The sequence below is a fragment of the Geotrypetes seraphini genome, chromosome 13 (genome assembly GCF_902459505.1).
Source record: "Geotrypetes seraphini chromosome 13, aGeoSer1.1, whole genome shotgun sequence".
Lineage (NCBI taxonomy): Eukaryota > Metazoa > Chordata > Amphibia > Gymnophiona > Dermophiidae > Geotrypetes > Geotrypetes seraphini.
In genome coordinates, this window is record NC_047096.1 from 25,070,654 (window position 1) to 25,087,342 (window position 16,689).

Here is a 16,689-nt window from a genome sequence, read left to right on the forward strand (position 1 = left end):
TCACAGCTATGCAACGTTGCCATTAGCATGTGGCTATGTTTAAAAATTACCATATGAGCACTTTGCACCAGCCATTATGTAGGCAGTAAGGTCTTGATTCTATATATGTCACCAGTGGCGTAGTGAGGGAAGGGGCAGTGGCGCTCCCCTGTGCCCTCCTCTCCTCTCCCACACCTTCCCTGCCCTCCATTCGCTCCCTCCCCCTCCCCAGTATTTTATTAAATCTTCACCAGCACAAGCATTTTGTTTGGCCTGCTGCTCGCATCAGAGTTGAGTTTTCCTCTGATGTCACTTCCTGACCCTGACCTGGAAGTGATTTCAGAGGGGAGCCAGGCCAGTGCGAGCAGCAGGCCTGAGAAGTTGCTCGCGCTGGCAAAGATCTAAAGAAGTACGGGGTGGGGGAAGGGATGGCGCGAATGTGGCATGGGGGAGGGGTAGAGAGGTGCTGGTGCCCCCACCAAGACGCCGCTTGGGGTGGTCTGCCCCCTCCCCCTCTTATTACACCACTGTATGTCACCTAAAAAATTGGCACTGACTAGGGCAATTTTGGGAAACATAAGCACCCATTACAGAATCATGCTTAGTGCAACTTGAACGTGCTTAGGCACTCTAATATTTAGGAGCACCCTATTTATGTCAGGGGTTTCTTGGCCTAAATACCTGCACCTAAGTTAGACGCCCAGTGGCTCCTAACTTGTAAATAGGCACTTAACTCAACCCCCCCATGTTATTCAAAAAATATATCAAGAAATCCTAACACTTCTCCATGACTATCCCCACTCTTGTAAATTTCCCATCAAAGTCTCAACCATGTAAACAGCCCCCTAATTTGTAATTTTCCTGGAAATGTCCAGTTATCTTCTTTTGTAATCCGCTTAGAACTGCAAGGTATTGGCGGAATAGAAGTCATTAATGTAATGTAATGTAATGATCTGCCCACTTTTAACTATGTGCTTTGTACTTGATGCCTAACTTTCAATTAACTCCATTTAGTGCCAATTAAGAGGTATTAAGTGCCAGTTATCAGTGCTGATTTATCTTATTAATCAATTAAGTTAGGCATCTACATTAGCTAGCTCAGGGGTAGGCAATTCTGGTCCTTGAGAGCCGGAGCCAGGTCAGGTTTTCAGGATATCCACAATGAATATGTATGAGATGGATTTGAATGCACTGCCTCCTTGAGATGCAAATCTATCTCATGCATATTTATTGTGGATATCCTGAAAACCTGACCTGGCTCCGGCTCTCGAGGACCGGAATTGCCTACCCCTGGGCTAGGCACACCGATGTAGGTGGCTAACTTTAGGCACAATTTATAGAATTGGGGGGGAAGGGTTCCTGCGGCATCCATGTGTGTTTAGCATAGGGTCATGTAGATGCACTAGCTGGTTAGTGCAAGAATGCTCAACCCTGATATTCCCTCTCAAAAAAATAAATTAGAAAAATTATTTAGCGTGCACAGATTTGCAAGTTACCGCAGAAGGCCTGAGCTGTTCTATGGTACTCTTTGTTTTTGCTGTGTAGGCAAAAGCATGCAGTAGCCACAGTCCCCTGAGCTGGGGCAGAGCTGCCAAGTTACCCATTCCCGAAGAGAGACTTGTTGGACAGTTCTGGATTTCTGCCAACTTCATCCTAGTGCGTTAAGGGACCTGTAGCACTGATTGCAATAGACAGAATTATGGACTACACTGTAATTGGGATATAAGTACAATATTAGGACTGGACTAAGAGTCTCCTCCTTGGAATGGGTAATTTAGCAGCTCTGCTATAGGGCCAGACATCGCCTTTCCTACTAGATTTTGATTAGAGTAAGTCCCGTTCGCCGCTGTACAATTCTAGCCACCGCAGAGTGTGGAACCTGTGGGATCCTGTACTATACAGAGAGATTTCCTGTTGCAGCCCAGACTCAGGAGACAGACAACCCTTATCACGATCACAAGTTTTACATAGGGTCACCATATGGCTCCAGAAAAAGGAGGAGAGATTGAGACATCCTGGCAATGGAAGTAAAACCCAGATGTCTCAATCTGTCCTTCTTTTTCTGGAGTCATATGGGAACCCCAGTTTTACCACAAAAGTCACTCCAGGTCAACCCATGAAACACTGTGCATGGGCATGAATCAAAAGGAGCTTTTGCTTGGGAGCAGAATGGTGACAAATGACCCCTGGAAACAAAAAAGGAGTTTTTGTTCAAGCAACAAAACATTTTTATAAGTGTGCCAAGTGGGTGCTAGTGGAGAAACACGTGGCATTACCGAATGGGAAAAAATTGCCTCTGATCAAGGAAGGGAGCACTGGAGCTGAATAAAACCTCTCTTTCAAAACATAGGCCAGGATGAGCCCGCTTGGCCGTGTGCCTCTGTGTTACCGTCCATGATAGCCATAGTCTTGTTTTTAAATTGCCAATCAAAAAGGCATCCAAATCCCATATCGTGTCTCGGAATCTCTCCGAGCAGAGAGGCCTCACTATTTGTGATGTATGTTCCATCAACTGAGATGAAAAACTAGCAAAACATTAGTCCCTGTAGAAAAACAGAGAACGCTTGAATGTTTTAGGACCATAACTATCTACGTGAGAAAACAAATTCCCTGTGCTTTCATTTCCAGTATGTGAACCATTCTTCCGTGATCCAAAACTGTGAACCTTTTGTGCTGTGATCCAAAATGTACAAAAAAGAAAGAAATGAAATAAAATGTACTTTCTATGCCAGACGTTCATCTTGCCCATTTTGTTATATCTGTTGTCAGCCGTGCCTAGGCTGTAGACCTGTGTATGTACGATTGCCTATGAAAATGGATAACTGTGTTTGTGGAAAGCGAAAGCCCAGAGATTCTTTTCCATTCTTCTGTCTGGAGAGGTTTTTCTTTGAAAAGAGTAGCTGTAGCATGCTATGATTTGGAGGAGGGTCTTCACAGAAAACATTCTTTCTTAGCCTGGCATTGGGCAGGACAGTGATGATGGACTGACAGAACAAACGCAACAAGAAAGTTGACCATGATCTCTCCACAAAAGGAAACGCAACCAAAAGCAAAAAACTTGTGAAGAGTTGATGCCCAAGATGAAGGCTTTATTAGAGCAAATAAATAATCCACATAAAAATGTCTAGGGCCTGAGCCACTGGAAACATATGGACCCAACACGGTCCGTGTTTCGACACTATTGTCTTCCTCAGGGGTCCCTATAGGTTCTATAAGCTGGCTTGTGGATTAAATAGAAAAACAACGATAACTTCGGCGCTGATGAGATGAGGAAGACAATAGTGTCGAAATACGGACCGTGTTGGGTTCATATGTTTCCAGTGGCTCAGGCCCTAGACATTTCTATGTGGATTATTTATTTGCTCTAATAAAGCCTTCATCTTGGACATCAACTCTCCACAAGTTTTTTTTGCTTCTGACAGAACAAACACCATGACACCAGTCTACAGTGTAGTCTTGTGAGCGGTGCTGCTTGTTTGCAGTCTCTTAACTACTTGGATTTTATGTTTTTATATGTAAGACAGCCAAGGACCCTATAAGACCCCAGAGGAAGGCTGAAACACAGCCCGTGTTGGGTCATTTGTATTTTATACTTTATTTGATTTCTATCCTATGGGTCACTTGTGACTGCATACACCCTTTGTGGATTGTTTTTAAATTATTTGGACACTTATTAAACTACGAACTGGTACATCCCGATCTTCTGTTCCACAATCTTTTGGTTGTTTTGCTGCTTCGTTTCCTTTGTGGAACCCTTTGGTGCTATTTGGATAGTGTTGTCTTGTCTTCTGACTGAACAAACTCCATGTCTCTCTCTGGGCTACAGCTGGTACTGTGTAGAGCTTACTGATACTACTTTTGTATTTTCTGTAACTCATTGCTCTCGTATAAGTGCTGCTGGCAAAGCCACTGCACGGAGCCGGCCAGAGCCAGCAGAAAACTTGGCCAACCACTGTTTTAATTGCAGAAGCTTCCTAGTGACCCTGTTCTCCTTGTTTTGTGGCTGGAGTTAACCAGTACATACTGCTGGGGCTGTATAAGAACAGTTATCAGGAGGGCTTGTGTACAACAACCTTTCCGGTTTCCCACCTATCTCGAGCTCCTGGATTCTGTTTACTCAGTGATTTTTTTTGCCATTACGGCTTATGGTTTATTTTATTTAATAAACTGCCTATAAAAAATATACTCTAAGTCAGTGATTCTTAACCTTTTGTGAATCACGGACCCCTTTAAAAATCTAATGAAAGCCATGGACCCCCTTCCCCAGAAATATCCACATAAACGCAACTTTGCAATGAATATAATGTACTTTGTTTATCGAGGTTTGATGTGCAGGGGCGGCCAAAAAAGCAAACAAGATGCTAGGAATTATTAAAAAAAAGGGATGGTTAACAAGACTAAGAATGTTATAATGCCCCTGTATTGCTCCATGATGCGACCTCATTTGGAGTATTGCGTTCAATTCTGGTCTCCTTATTTCAAGAAAGATATAGTGGCGCTAGAAAAGGTTCAAAGAAAAGTGACCAAGATGGTAAAGGGGGATGGAACTCCTTTCATATGAGGAAAGACTAAAACGGTTAGGGCTCTTCAGCTTGGAAAAGAGACGGCTGAGGGGAGATAGGATTGGAGTCTACAAAATCCTGAGTGGAGTAGAACGGGTAGAAGTGGATCGATTTTTCACTCCGTAAAAAATTACAAAGACTAGGGCACACTCGATGAAGTTACAAGGAAAATATTTTTAAAACCAATAGGAGGAATTTTTTTTTCACTCTGGGAACAGTTAAGCTCTGGAACGCATTGCCAGAGGTTGTGGTAAGAGCGGATAGCGTAGCTGGTTTTAAGAAAGGTTTGGAAAAGTTCCTGGAAGAAAAGTCCATATTCTGTTATTGAGAAAGACATGGGGGAAGCCACTGCTTGCCCTGTATCGGTAGCATGGAATATTGCTATTCTTTGGGTTTGGGCCAGGTACTAGTGACCTGGATTGGCCACCGTGAGAACAGGCTACTGGGCTTGATGGACCATTGGTCTGACCCAGTAAGACTATTCTTATGTTTCATACATATATGACATACACAAAACATTATTAAACTTTAAAGTGAATAATAAAAAAAAAACCCACTTTTTTTTTTTTTGCAAAATGTAATGGCCACTCATTATGATTATGAAATACAATCCTGTGCAAATTAAAACAAATCTACTCCTACTAAGGTTTTCTACTACCATTACTACTACTACATCTACTCTCTCGTGATCTGTGAGAAAAATCAACAATACCGGGTGAATATAGTGAATATAAATGTTAATTTTTATCTGACCCTTGCAGACCCCTTGAAACCAATCCATGGACACCATAGGTGTGTTGTGTGTGATTGCTCTGGAAATGTGTGAGCTTTACTTTCAATTATGGAGTTCTTTTCAACTACTGAATTATAATGTTATTGTTGTATATTGCTTAGGTTTGGCTGTTCATGAAATTGTTAATAAAGATAAAGATGATATACAAGGGTTCTTTAATTCTGATCCTCTTGACCTCCAATGACCAACCTCCTCTTGATGGAACACATCTACCCCTTGGCATATGTTTCTTTCACAGCAGGATTTTTCAGAGCTCCTGGTTCCCAAGACTTTTATGCTTCACTGCTTCCATAGTCTTGAAAGCTTCTAAGGAAGTCAGCCCGCAGGACACAGATTTGCTACGTCACATGAACTCCTATAAGATCTCTTCACAGAGTCCCACCAGACAATCTCAGAGAGACTGCAGAGCTGGTAGCCAGAGAAGAGAAGCAGGGTCCCAGCTGGGGGTAAGTCTTCCAGGTATGAGGCAAATTGTAAGCAGTTCTGAACCTTCCCAGGCTCCCAGACATGGATAAGTCTTCCAGGTTTGAGGTAGACTATAAGTAGCTTTGAACATTTCTCAGGATAAGGAGCCATCAATAATAATAATAATAACTTTATTCTTCTATACCGCCATCACCAGTAGTTCTAGGCGGTTTACACAGAAGAGAAACTGGACAGTCAGGGAAGTACAATCACACAAATAAATACGCTAGTTATAGTCATAAAAACTTCTGAGTTAGGTAAAGAATTTGTCAAACAAAGTAGTCTTCACTAATTTTCGAAAAGAACAATAAGACAAAGCTTGATGCATACATTCATCTAACCAAGATTGCATTTTGCCTGCTTGAAACGCTAGTGTCCTGTCTAAAAATGTCTTATATCGGCAAGCTCTTACCTTAGGATAGGTAAATAAATGAACTCTTCTGGTTTCCCTTAAAGGCCTGTATAATTCAAAGTGGGAAAAGATAAATTGGAGACAATCTCGATATCAATTTAAAACAAATACAGGCAAATTTGAATAATACTCTTGCTTCTACAGGTAACAAATGCAATAATCGATGATCATTCTTTTTGAAACCAAAGATCGATCAGACAGCTGTATTTTGGATTATCCTCAATCTTCTTAAGATTTTCTAATAGATGATATTACAATAATCCAAGATGGACAAAATTAATGACTGTCCTAGTTAGGCACTTACTGCCTGAACAAGAGCTCCCACTTGGGCTATAAGACAGAGTAAATGTTCTGTGATGGGCATGTCTGCTATTTTCCATGTCTATTTTGAGGGGCATTACTTCATTTCTCTCTTTAAAGCAGTGTAGAGTTGCAGTTTAAAAGGCATAGCCAGGCTATTACCACACACTTGCAGTCACAGAGCACAGAATTCACATTACATGGAAACAGGCAGGCTGCTCAGGATATATCAGATATTACGAAGTGCCAGAAGCATTCAGGGCTGAGGCTGAGTAGGCCTAAATTGTTAGCATAAGACCATCTACAGTAGTGTCTCAAACTTTTCCAACACAAGTCTCCAATACTTCACCCAACCTCCACAATATCCAACATCCCTCTCCACAAAATTACAAGTTGTTCCACATGCTCTCATATATTTCAAATCTGGCAAAATGTGGCCTCAGCTCCACCTCCTCCACCCTTAGTAATGTTCAATAGAGGTAGGGATACTGGTGTTTTTATTCCTCATTGGCCCACATTCTTTTATTGCAGTTATTTAGGTAAGCTTTTTTTTAACTTTTTTATCCACCATAATCTTTTTAGAAGTTCCCTTGCGATTATTCTATTTAAACATCTAATATAATAAAACGCTAGCCGTGCATGCGCACTCCCATCTGCGTGTTCCGTTTTCCGTGCGCTGTAGGGCACTGCAGGTAGGAGTGCGCACGAAGCTCTCTCTCTCCCCCCCCCCCCCCGAGGCGGATGTTGGCCTCGGCGGTTGCAGGCCATGGCGGCTGCTGGCTGCAGTGGCTGAGCCCGGACAGCACTTAAAAATAAAACAGGCAAGTTTTTAAAGTCCTGAAAAACCATTGGCCGTGAAGTATGCAGGCGGCATACTTCATGGCCGATGGCTTTTCAAACTCCCCCCCTGCACTGCCGCCGCTGTACCTTTTAAAACCCTCCACCCCCCTCCCAGCTTTGTGGTTAAGGCCTGGCTTCTTTGGGCAGCAGCAGCATTTAAAATTTGCTGCTGTTGCCAGCTTCAGGCCTTCCTCTCTGGCGGGTCCTGCCTACTTCATGTTTTCATGAAGACAGGACCCACCAGAGAGGAAAACCTGAAGCCGGCAACAGCAATTAATTATAAATGCTGCTGCTGCTTCTGCCCGATGAAGTTGAAGGAGGAAAGGGAGCAGAGGGGGAGAGAATGGTAGGGCATGGAGGTAAGGAGGAAGGTATGGGGGGGGAGGAAAATGCTGCACAGGGAAGTGGGGTGGGAGGGAAATGCTGCAGCACAGGGAAATGGAGGGGCAGAAAAAGGAAGGGAAGCGTACTGCTGGGCAGGGGAAGCAGGAAAAAGGGGTTGATGGACAGGGGAAGAGGTGCTGATGGACGGGGGGGGCAGAAAAATGAAGGGAAGCCTACTGCTGGACAGGGGAAGCAGGAAGGAGGTGATGATGGACAGGGAGGAGGTAAAACAAAGGGAGAAGGGCTGCTGCTGGATAAGGTGAGCAGTGATGGGGTGGAGGTAAAAAGAAGGGAGAATGGACAGGGGGAGCAGGCAAGGGGTGGTGGTGGACAGCCAAGGAAAAAAAAAAAAGAAAGACAGAAATACAGAAAGGAGAGAGAAAAAAATAAAGACAGACACACACACACATATTCTAGCACCCGTTAATGTAACAGGCTATAAGACTAGTATTCAAATAAATTGTATACTTAGCTTAGTATGCTACTGGGTTACATGATCCGACATGTTTCGCAACAATTAGCTTTATCAAGGATCCCCCAGAGCCATTATGTCCACCATCTTACTCAGAGTTTTTTCCAAGCCATGGCACACAACTCTTGGCCGCGACTGGAAGGTCTCCACACATGCGCCGGCATCGATGTGATGACATCATCTGCATGTGTGATGTCAGCACGTCGACGTCCATACATGTGCAGAGGCCCTCCAGACGGGACCCTGAGCTTGTTAACCCTGAAATTACTATGCCGGTGGGGATGGGCAGAGAGCAGGAGAGGCGCCAGCTGAATCACCTACACAATGTGCATCTCGCGGGACACCCGCAATCTCACAGCGGCACACAGCTTGTGATACACTGATCTACAGATAAGATACTCTACCACTACTAGTAATTGTTTCTTTAGCGCTACTAGACATACGCAGCACTATACATGAAAACATAGAAGAGACAGTCTCTACTCTAAAGAGTTTACAATATAGTCAAGACAGACACACTGGACAAGAAATTGCATCAATACACTGTGCTCAGGTGGGGGAATTACAGAGGAAATGATAAGAGATATTGCTGGTAGAAGGTGGGTTGTCTCTATGTGTATACTGTATCTTTTTGAATATCCACATAAAGATATATGGATAACTTATTGGTATATATAAGAACTGCCGCTGCTGGGTCAGACCAGTGGTCCATCATACCCAACAGTCCACTCACGCGGCGGCCCTCTGGTCTAAGACCAGCGCTATAACCAAGACTAGCCCTATCAGTGTATGTCCTTGTTCAGCAGGAACTTGTCTAACTTTGTCTTGAATCCCTGGAGGGTGTTTTCCCCTGTGACAGACTCTGGAAGATTCTTCCAGTTTTCTACCATTTTCTGGGTGAAGAAGAACTTCCTTATGTTCGTACTGAATCTATCCCCTTTCAACTTTAGAGAGTGCCCTCTCGTTCTCCCTACTTTGGAAAGGGTGAACAACCTGTCTTTATCTACTTTGTCTTGAATCCCTGGAGGGTGTTTTCCCCTGTGACAGACTCTGGAAGATTCTTCCAGTTTTCTACCATTTTCTGGGTGAAAAAAACTTCCTTATGTTCGTACTGAATCTATCCCCTTTCAACTTTAGAGAGTGCCCTCTCGTTCTCCCTACTTTGGAAAGGGTGAACAACCTGTCTTTATCTACTTTGTCTTGAATCCCTGGAGGGTGTTTTCCCCTGTGACAGACTCTGGAAGATTCTTCCAGTTTTCTACCATTTTCTGGGTGAAAAAAACTTCCTTATGTTCGTACTGAATCTATCCCCTTTCAACTTTAGAGAGTGCCCTCTCGTTCTCCCTACTTTGGAGAGGGTGAACAACCTGTCTTTATCTACTTTGTCTTGAATCCCTGGAGGGTGTTTTCCCCTGTGACAGACTCTGGAAGATTCTTCCAGTTTTCTACCATTTTCTGGGTGAAAAAAACTTCCTTATGTTCGTACTGAATCTGTCCCCTTTCAACTTTAGAGAGTGCCCTCTCGTTCTCCCTACTTTGGAGAGGGTGAACAACCTGTCTTTATCTACTTTGTCTTGAATCCCTGGAGGGTGTTTTCCCCTATAACAGCCTCTGGAAGAGCGTTCCAGATTTCTACCACTCTCTGGCTGAAGAGGAACTTCCTTATGTTCGTACTGAATCTATCCCCTTTCAACTTTAGAGAGTGCCCTCTCGTTCTCCCTACCTTGGAGAGGGTGAACAACCTGTCCTTATCTACCAAGTCTATTCCCTGTGAATATTCATACACATTATGGGGCTTCTGGCCATTTCAATCAGTTGACTGTTGCTAACGGGGCATATTCAGTGGCACTTAATCAGCATCAACTAAAATTGCACTTAGCATGTTTCTACAAGATGTGCGTACCTTTGATGTGCCTAGCGCCTGTGTGTGTCGCAAAACTTAGGTGCCCCCATTTAGGCCAGCTAAAACCAGAATTAAATGCCTGCGTCTAAGCTGTGTATGGATCAGGCGTATTCTATAACATAATGTTTTGGCATGCCTGTGAGCCGCCCACAATCAGCCCTGGCCACGCCCCCTTTGTAAATTTATGCACTGCAATTAGCACATACTTTTTATAGAATCGTGCTTTCTGAGTGGTATGTGTAACTTTTAATTAGTACCAATTAGCTTCAGTTGTGAGGTTTTAATTGCCAACTATCAGTGCTGATCAGGCCAGTTAATCGATTAAGTTGTACTTACAAATCAGCTGTGTGCACTGATTTAAACGCACAACCTTAGCCGCCATATGCAAAATTTGGAGGTTAAGTGCCTAAGCTGAAACTGGCTATTTCGTGGGCAGCCTTGGGGTGGAGTCATTTTGTATGTGATTAAGTGCTGATATTCAGCATTTCGCCACTTAAGGTAACTGAATAAATCATGACCCGTCAAATGCGCGCTGGACAAATGTGCGATGACAATTGAGCACCGACATTTGCGTGCATGACAAGTGCAAGCACGGAAGGTCCGCCCCAATAAGACACTATTTTGTCTTTTTGAGGGCTCCGAAGTAACCCTCTTTTTTGGAGGGGGAGGGGAGGGGGTGGGTGCCCCCCCCCTCACTACACTTAACAGATTCACTTCCTATCGAGTGTTAGGGTTAGGTTTACAGCAGTGGTCTCAAACGTGCGGCCCGGGGGGCCACATGCGGCCCGCCAGGTACTATTTTGAGGCCCTCGGTATGTTTATCATAAGCACAAAAGTAAAATAAAATAGTTTCTTGATCATCTGTCTCTTTAGCTATAAATTACAATATTATTATTTAGACTTAGCCAAAAGGAAAGATTTATAAACTATAAAGTTTTTTACCTCATGCAAAATTGTCATTTCTTTAATAAGACATTAACTATTTTTTTCTGCGGCCCTTCAAGTACCTACAAATCCAAAATGTGGCCCTACAAAGGGTTTGAGTTTGAGACCACTGGTTTACAGCATGTATGGGAACCCTTTTACTGGATATCTGGAAGGCCCTGATTTGCTGTGACTCCTCAGGCGCCTCAAGCCCCTCCCAAGGGACGGGACCTGAGGAGTCTCAGCAAATCAGGGCCTTCCAGTTATCCTTTATGGGCCGCAATTGTCCTGCGCTCACTTGTTAATTGTCGGCGTGCATTTATTGGAGCGTAATTTTCCTGTGTGGATTAAATAGGACTGCATAAAACACAGTCCTATCTATATGTGGTTTAATAATTTGTAACTACTTGCCGTGATATTTAGTGCTGGTGCCTGGACATGACCCAGCAGTGAATATCCAGGAATAAAGTTGGTGGTGGCAAAATTATTGCTGACCACCATTATAATAGCAGATAAGTACTAAAAGGCTCATCTAGTCTGCCCAGTTTCATTCCTGGTGTAGTGCCCATGACTCCAATTGATCTGTGGGATTCTGTTCATTTTAACTAAAGCTTCTCTGTGATTATTGCCTATTTTTTTTTTTTTTTTTTAATTTCATTAGTGTTTTTATTTATCCTCCAACATCTCCAATGCAAGCTCATTCCAAGCACCCATCATCCTTTCTGTGAAGGAGTATTTTCAAATGTTTCTCTTCGGTCAATTTCCGTGGAGCCAGATATCATGACTTCTTGTTCTAGAAGTTTCTTTTCTCAGAAAAAGAATTGCTTTAGGTGCATTATAAGAAATTGAAATGTCTCATCATATACCCATGTCTCTCCTCTGCTTTATATATATTTAAGTCCATAAGGGGTGAAGTTAACAACATGGGCTACCATTAAGACGGTTTATTTGACCATTAACTCGTGCTATTTTAGCACAGGTCCAATTTTATGAAATGAGACCTAGTTACTAATAATCGGAGTTAACAGTAGCCCTTGTGGATAACTTCCCCCCCTCCCCCCAAGTCTCCTACCATATGCTTTTGAAATAGACCTTACACCAAAATGGTTTCTTTTCTCAGTATAGCCCCTACATTTTCTCTATCCTTTCAGAAGTAAGGTCTCCAGGGTGGAATACTATATTTGCTCTTGTGAAAATTATGCACAAAATTGTGAAATTTTGCACACGATGTGAAAGTGCCTACACATCTATTTGTCAAAATAACAGCGCAGTCACTGACTTTGGAGTCATAGTGAATCGAAATTGTACTACAGAAGAAAAGTTATTTCACAAAGCTGCAGAATTTTTTTTTTAGGGTTTGAGTGGAATTCCCCCAGGAGTACTAGAATAATGCACTGTAGCCTGAGGTTCTAGCTCCCAAATGCAGGTGCTGCTGGATTCTGGATGCTTGCAGTAAAAGAGGGGGTATCTGGTTGTTACCATAACTGGCAGAAATTTTGAGAAGCCAATGCTACTGACAGGGCCATCTCACCGGACTGTGGCACCCTGACCCAACATTTACATTGGCACTCCCCCCCCCCAACATCCTGCAATCTGATATCTCTTCTTCCCCCTCCCCACCTGTGATACAGTATCTCCCCTCTCAAGTCCCCCCCTCCCCCGCCCCTTTGCTGGATCAGGTGAGGCACTGGCTCAGGGCACTGATGATAAAGGGTACCAAAAACCCAGTTCAGTATCTATCCCATCTAGAAATTTGAAGGTACACTGGACTCGATCAGGGCGTCACCTGATCCATAAGTTCATAGGTTGAACTGGCCTTGCTGCATCTTGGAGCTCCAAATTAAATTCCAGAAAACTCAGACACTCACTAATCCCCACTTCCTAACCATATTTTCCCCTATAATGTAATGTAATGTAATGTAATTTATTTCTTATATACCGCTATATCCTTTAGGTTCTAAGCGGTTTGAAGAAAATATACATTGCTGTATTACTTTGTACGGGGATCCAACAGGACAGCCTCAGGAGTTGATGGGGCATCATTGGCAAGGCCTCAGTACTGGGTAACAGAGGGGTCGATATCCAATGGTAGATAACCTGCTGGAAGGTCACTGACTGGGCTCCGCAGGATATTTAATGGCACATAATAACCGGATCGTGAAGCTGAACTTTCTGTCTGATTGCTGCAGGACTCTTCACTTAGGTGCCTAGGGAGGACTGACGGAGGAGTCAGGGCAGAGTTGGGAGTTTCCTGGGCACCACCAATTTTCAGCAGCTCTCTGGTTAATTTAGGGCAGCAAAGATGCTGCGTTGCCGCCATCCAAATATTGCCTGAGTTCTTACGGAGAGTTAGGAACAGAAATTCTGTCTTGGTTCTCGGGTTTACCTAGGCTTATACTCTTTGTACTGCTTTGAGCATCAAGATGTTTTTGGAGGTACACTGCTTGTGCTGCGAGGAGGGGAACAGGGCTGTTACAGTGTGTGCAATTTCCTGGTACACAAAACAGCCCGTTGGAAAGCAAGAAGAAGATGTACGCGTTCATTCACCTTTATGTACAGCCTTTTTGAAGTAATTTACCCGATAATACAATATTAACAGTTTTTGTGGCATGTCTATCCACTTGCAAGAAAAACCAGTCACAAATGAAGATAAAATCATTTCAACTTTATACAAGAAAATACACAAATAAAACAATCCATGAATAATTAAAATGAATAATTTGGAAATATAAATACTGCAAAAAGCCAATAGCAACTGAACTAAATAGCACAGAGCACCAAAGAGTTAATCCTCAAACGCCTGCTTAAAAGGTCATGCTGCTTTAACTGATTTAAGTTCAAGTTCAAGTTCAAGTTCACTTTATTTTTGATGGATCGCCTATTTAAGACATTCTAAGCGATGTACACTTAAAAACAAGTTATAAAAGAACATTCATTCATATTAGTAAAAAACATTAAAAAACAAAAAACCAATAAAACACATATTTGTTAAATAATTAAATTAAATAATACATTAAAAACAAACATGAAAAACAAACATGAAAAGGGAGGAAAGGGGGGAAAAGTTACATATTTTCTATTGGTGAAAAAAAACATATATTTAGGAAAAAACATAAAACAGGGGAGTAAAAAAAAAAAAAGAAAATTATTCATTAATTAAAAGCCTGGCTGTTAAGGGATGTTAGAAAAAAAAAAAAAAAAAAGGCGGAAAAGTTATTCATTAAAAGCGTCATTAAATAAAAAAGTTTTTAAGAGTTTTTTAAAAGAGATAATATCTCTCTCCTTTCTAATAAAAAGAGGCAAAGTGTTCCAGAGTTGGGGAGCTAAAACAGAGAACATATCGTTTCTCCTTGTTCCCACAATTTTGAGTGAAGGGACCAAAAGTAACTCTTGTTGAGATGAGCGAAGTGTTCGATTAGAATGATAGGGGATAATCATTCTAGAAATGAATTGTGGGGAGTTATATATTAGAACCTTAAAGACTAAAAATGCTATTTTAAAAGTTATGCGATGATTAATAGGTAACCAGTGTGATTTATTAAGAAGGGGTGTTACATGGTCATATTTTTTTGCTTTATGTATAAGTTTTATGGCCATATTTTGGATTATTTGGAGTCTTTTCTTTTCTTTTTGAGAAATATTGTATAGCAAAGAGTTACAATAATCTATTTTGGAAATGATCATGGAGTGAACAAGGATATTAACAGATTTTGGTTCTAAGAAGGATGAAATGGATCTTATCAGACGTAATTTATAAAAACAGGATTTAACCGTTTGACTTATGTGATCATGAAACGATAAGTTTGTATCAATTATAACTCCTAATATTTTTATGGATGAGACAGATTCAATTGGATTGTTTTCAAGCAAAAAAGGAGAAATTAGTATGATGTCTTTTTTCCATGTAAATAACATTGTTTGTGTTTTTTGTATATTTAAAGAGAGTTTATTATTGCAGAGCCAGTTTTTTATTATATCCAATTTGGAGTTGATGGCTATAATTTCCTCATATTTTCCGGGGTCAAGTGGGTGGAGAAGTTGGATATCATCAGCGTAGGAAAAAGTTGTAAAGCCTAGTGATTGACATAAGGTAAGAAAGGGTGAAAGAAAAATATTGAATAATAGGGGAGATAGAATAGAACCCTGAGGTATACCAAAAAGCGAGGTGTAAGGGGTAGAGTGATCTTCTTTGATTATGACAGTAGAGGATCGGTTGGAAAGAAAAGATTGAAACCATTGTAATACTTGTCCTCCAATACCGAAAGATTCCAAACGATTGAGTAGGAGAGCATGATCTATAGTATCAAAGGCTGCTGAAAGATCCAAAGAAAAAAGAGCGACCGATCTGTGGTGGTCTAAATAATAATGAATGTTGGATACCAAGCCTAACATTGAATACTCTGTGTTATGGTATTTCCGGAAACCGGTTTGATTAGGATGTAGTACGTTTGATGACTCAATGAAGTCAGTTAATTGTTCGAAAACCAGTTTTTCAGTTACTTTTGCTAGGAAAGGTAAATTTGAAATTGGGCGATAATTGGCTACGTCATTACGGTCAGCATTGTATTTTTTCAAAATTGGAGTGACGATTGCTTTTTTCCAATTAAGAGGGACGGTGGATGTAATAAAACTCTGTTTAATAAGCGACTGTATATAGGGACCAAAGCAAGAAATAAATTTTTTCAAATAAAAAGGAGGGATTAGTTCTGAACGAGAATTTTTTAATTTAATTCTTTGAAGGACGGCTTCTATTTCTTTTAAAGTTGGAATTTTAAAATTTAGACATTTGGATGTAGGTAGCGTAAGGTCAGTGTTGTTATCCTAGAATCCTATATAATAAAAGGCTAACTCGCACATGCGCAGTCCTATTTTCGTGTTCCGTGCGCTGTAGGTCTGTGGCCGAAGGAGTGCGCATGCGCGCGAATACGTCACCACCCGATCGCCTCCACAAGCCGGACCGCAGCCAGACGACGTTATCCGTTTCTCCTGTCGCCGCCGCCGATCTCCGTTTCTCCTTTGCCGCCCACCCCCTTCTCTTCCCGCGGGTCCGAATGGCGATTCAAGCAGCGTGTACATCAGTCTCCACACGCTGCTTCGGGCCCTTCTACTGCCCTGATTTGCTCTGCCGCGTCTCTGATGATGTCATCAGGGACGTGCCAGAGTAAATCAGGGCAGAAGGGCCCGAAGCAGCGTGTGGAGACTGATAAAAGCGCTGCTGGAATCACCACCTTTGTAGTCCGGCCCGCGGGAAGGGGAAGGGGAAGGGACAGGGGCGGGTAGAGGAAACGCTAATGCTGCTGCACAGGGAACTGGTGGGGGGGGAGGGAAATGGAGGGGAAGGGAATGCTGCTTTGGACGGACAGACAGACAGAGAGAGGAAGGGAAACACAAAGAAAATAAGAAATACACAGGGGCAGGTGCTCAGGGAACTGGTGTGGGGGGAGGGAAATGGAGGGGGATGGAATGCTGCTTTGGACAGACAGAGAGAGGAAGGGAAACACAAAGAAAATAAGAAAGACACAGGGGCAGGTGCACAGGGAACTGGTGTGGGGGGAGGGGGATGGAATGCTGCTTTGGACAGACAGACAGAGGGAGGAAGGGAGACAGAAAGGAAAGAAGAAAGACACAGGGTCAGGGAGATACACAGAAAGACAG

General features: G+C 42.4%; 1 protein-coding gene across 1 annotated transcript in view; it reads left to right on the forward strand.

Annotated features, from left to right (window-relative positions):
* Nucleotides 1-16,689, forward strand: part of FXYD6 (FXYD domain containing ion transport regulator 6) — a 106,494-nt gene that overhangs the window by 66,412 nt on the left and 23,393 nt on the right. Inside the window, exon 8 of the mRNA XM_033918692.1 lies at nt 5,629-5,780. Within this exon, the coding sequence (XP_033774583.1) occupies nt 5,629-5,780 (152 nt within the window). The remainder of the gene's footprint in view (nt 1-5,628; nt 5,781-16,689) is intronic.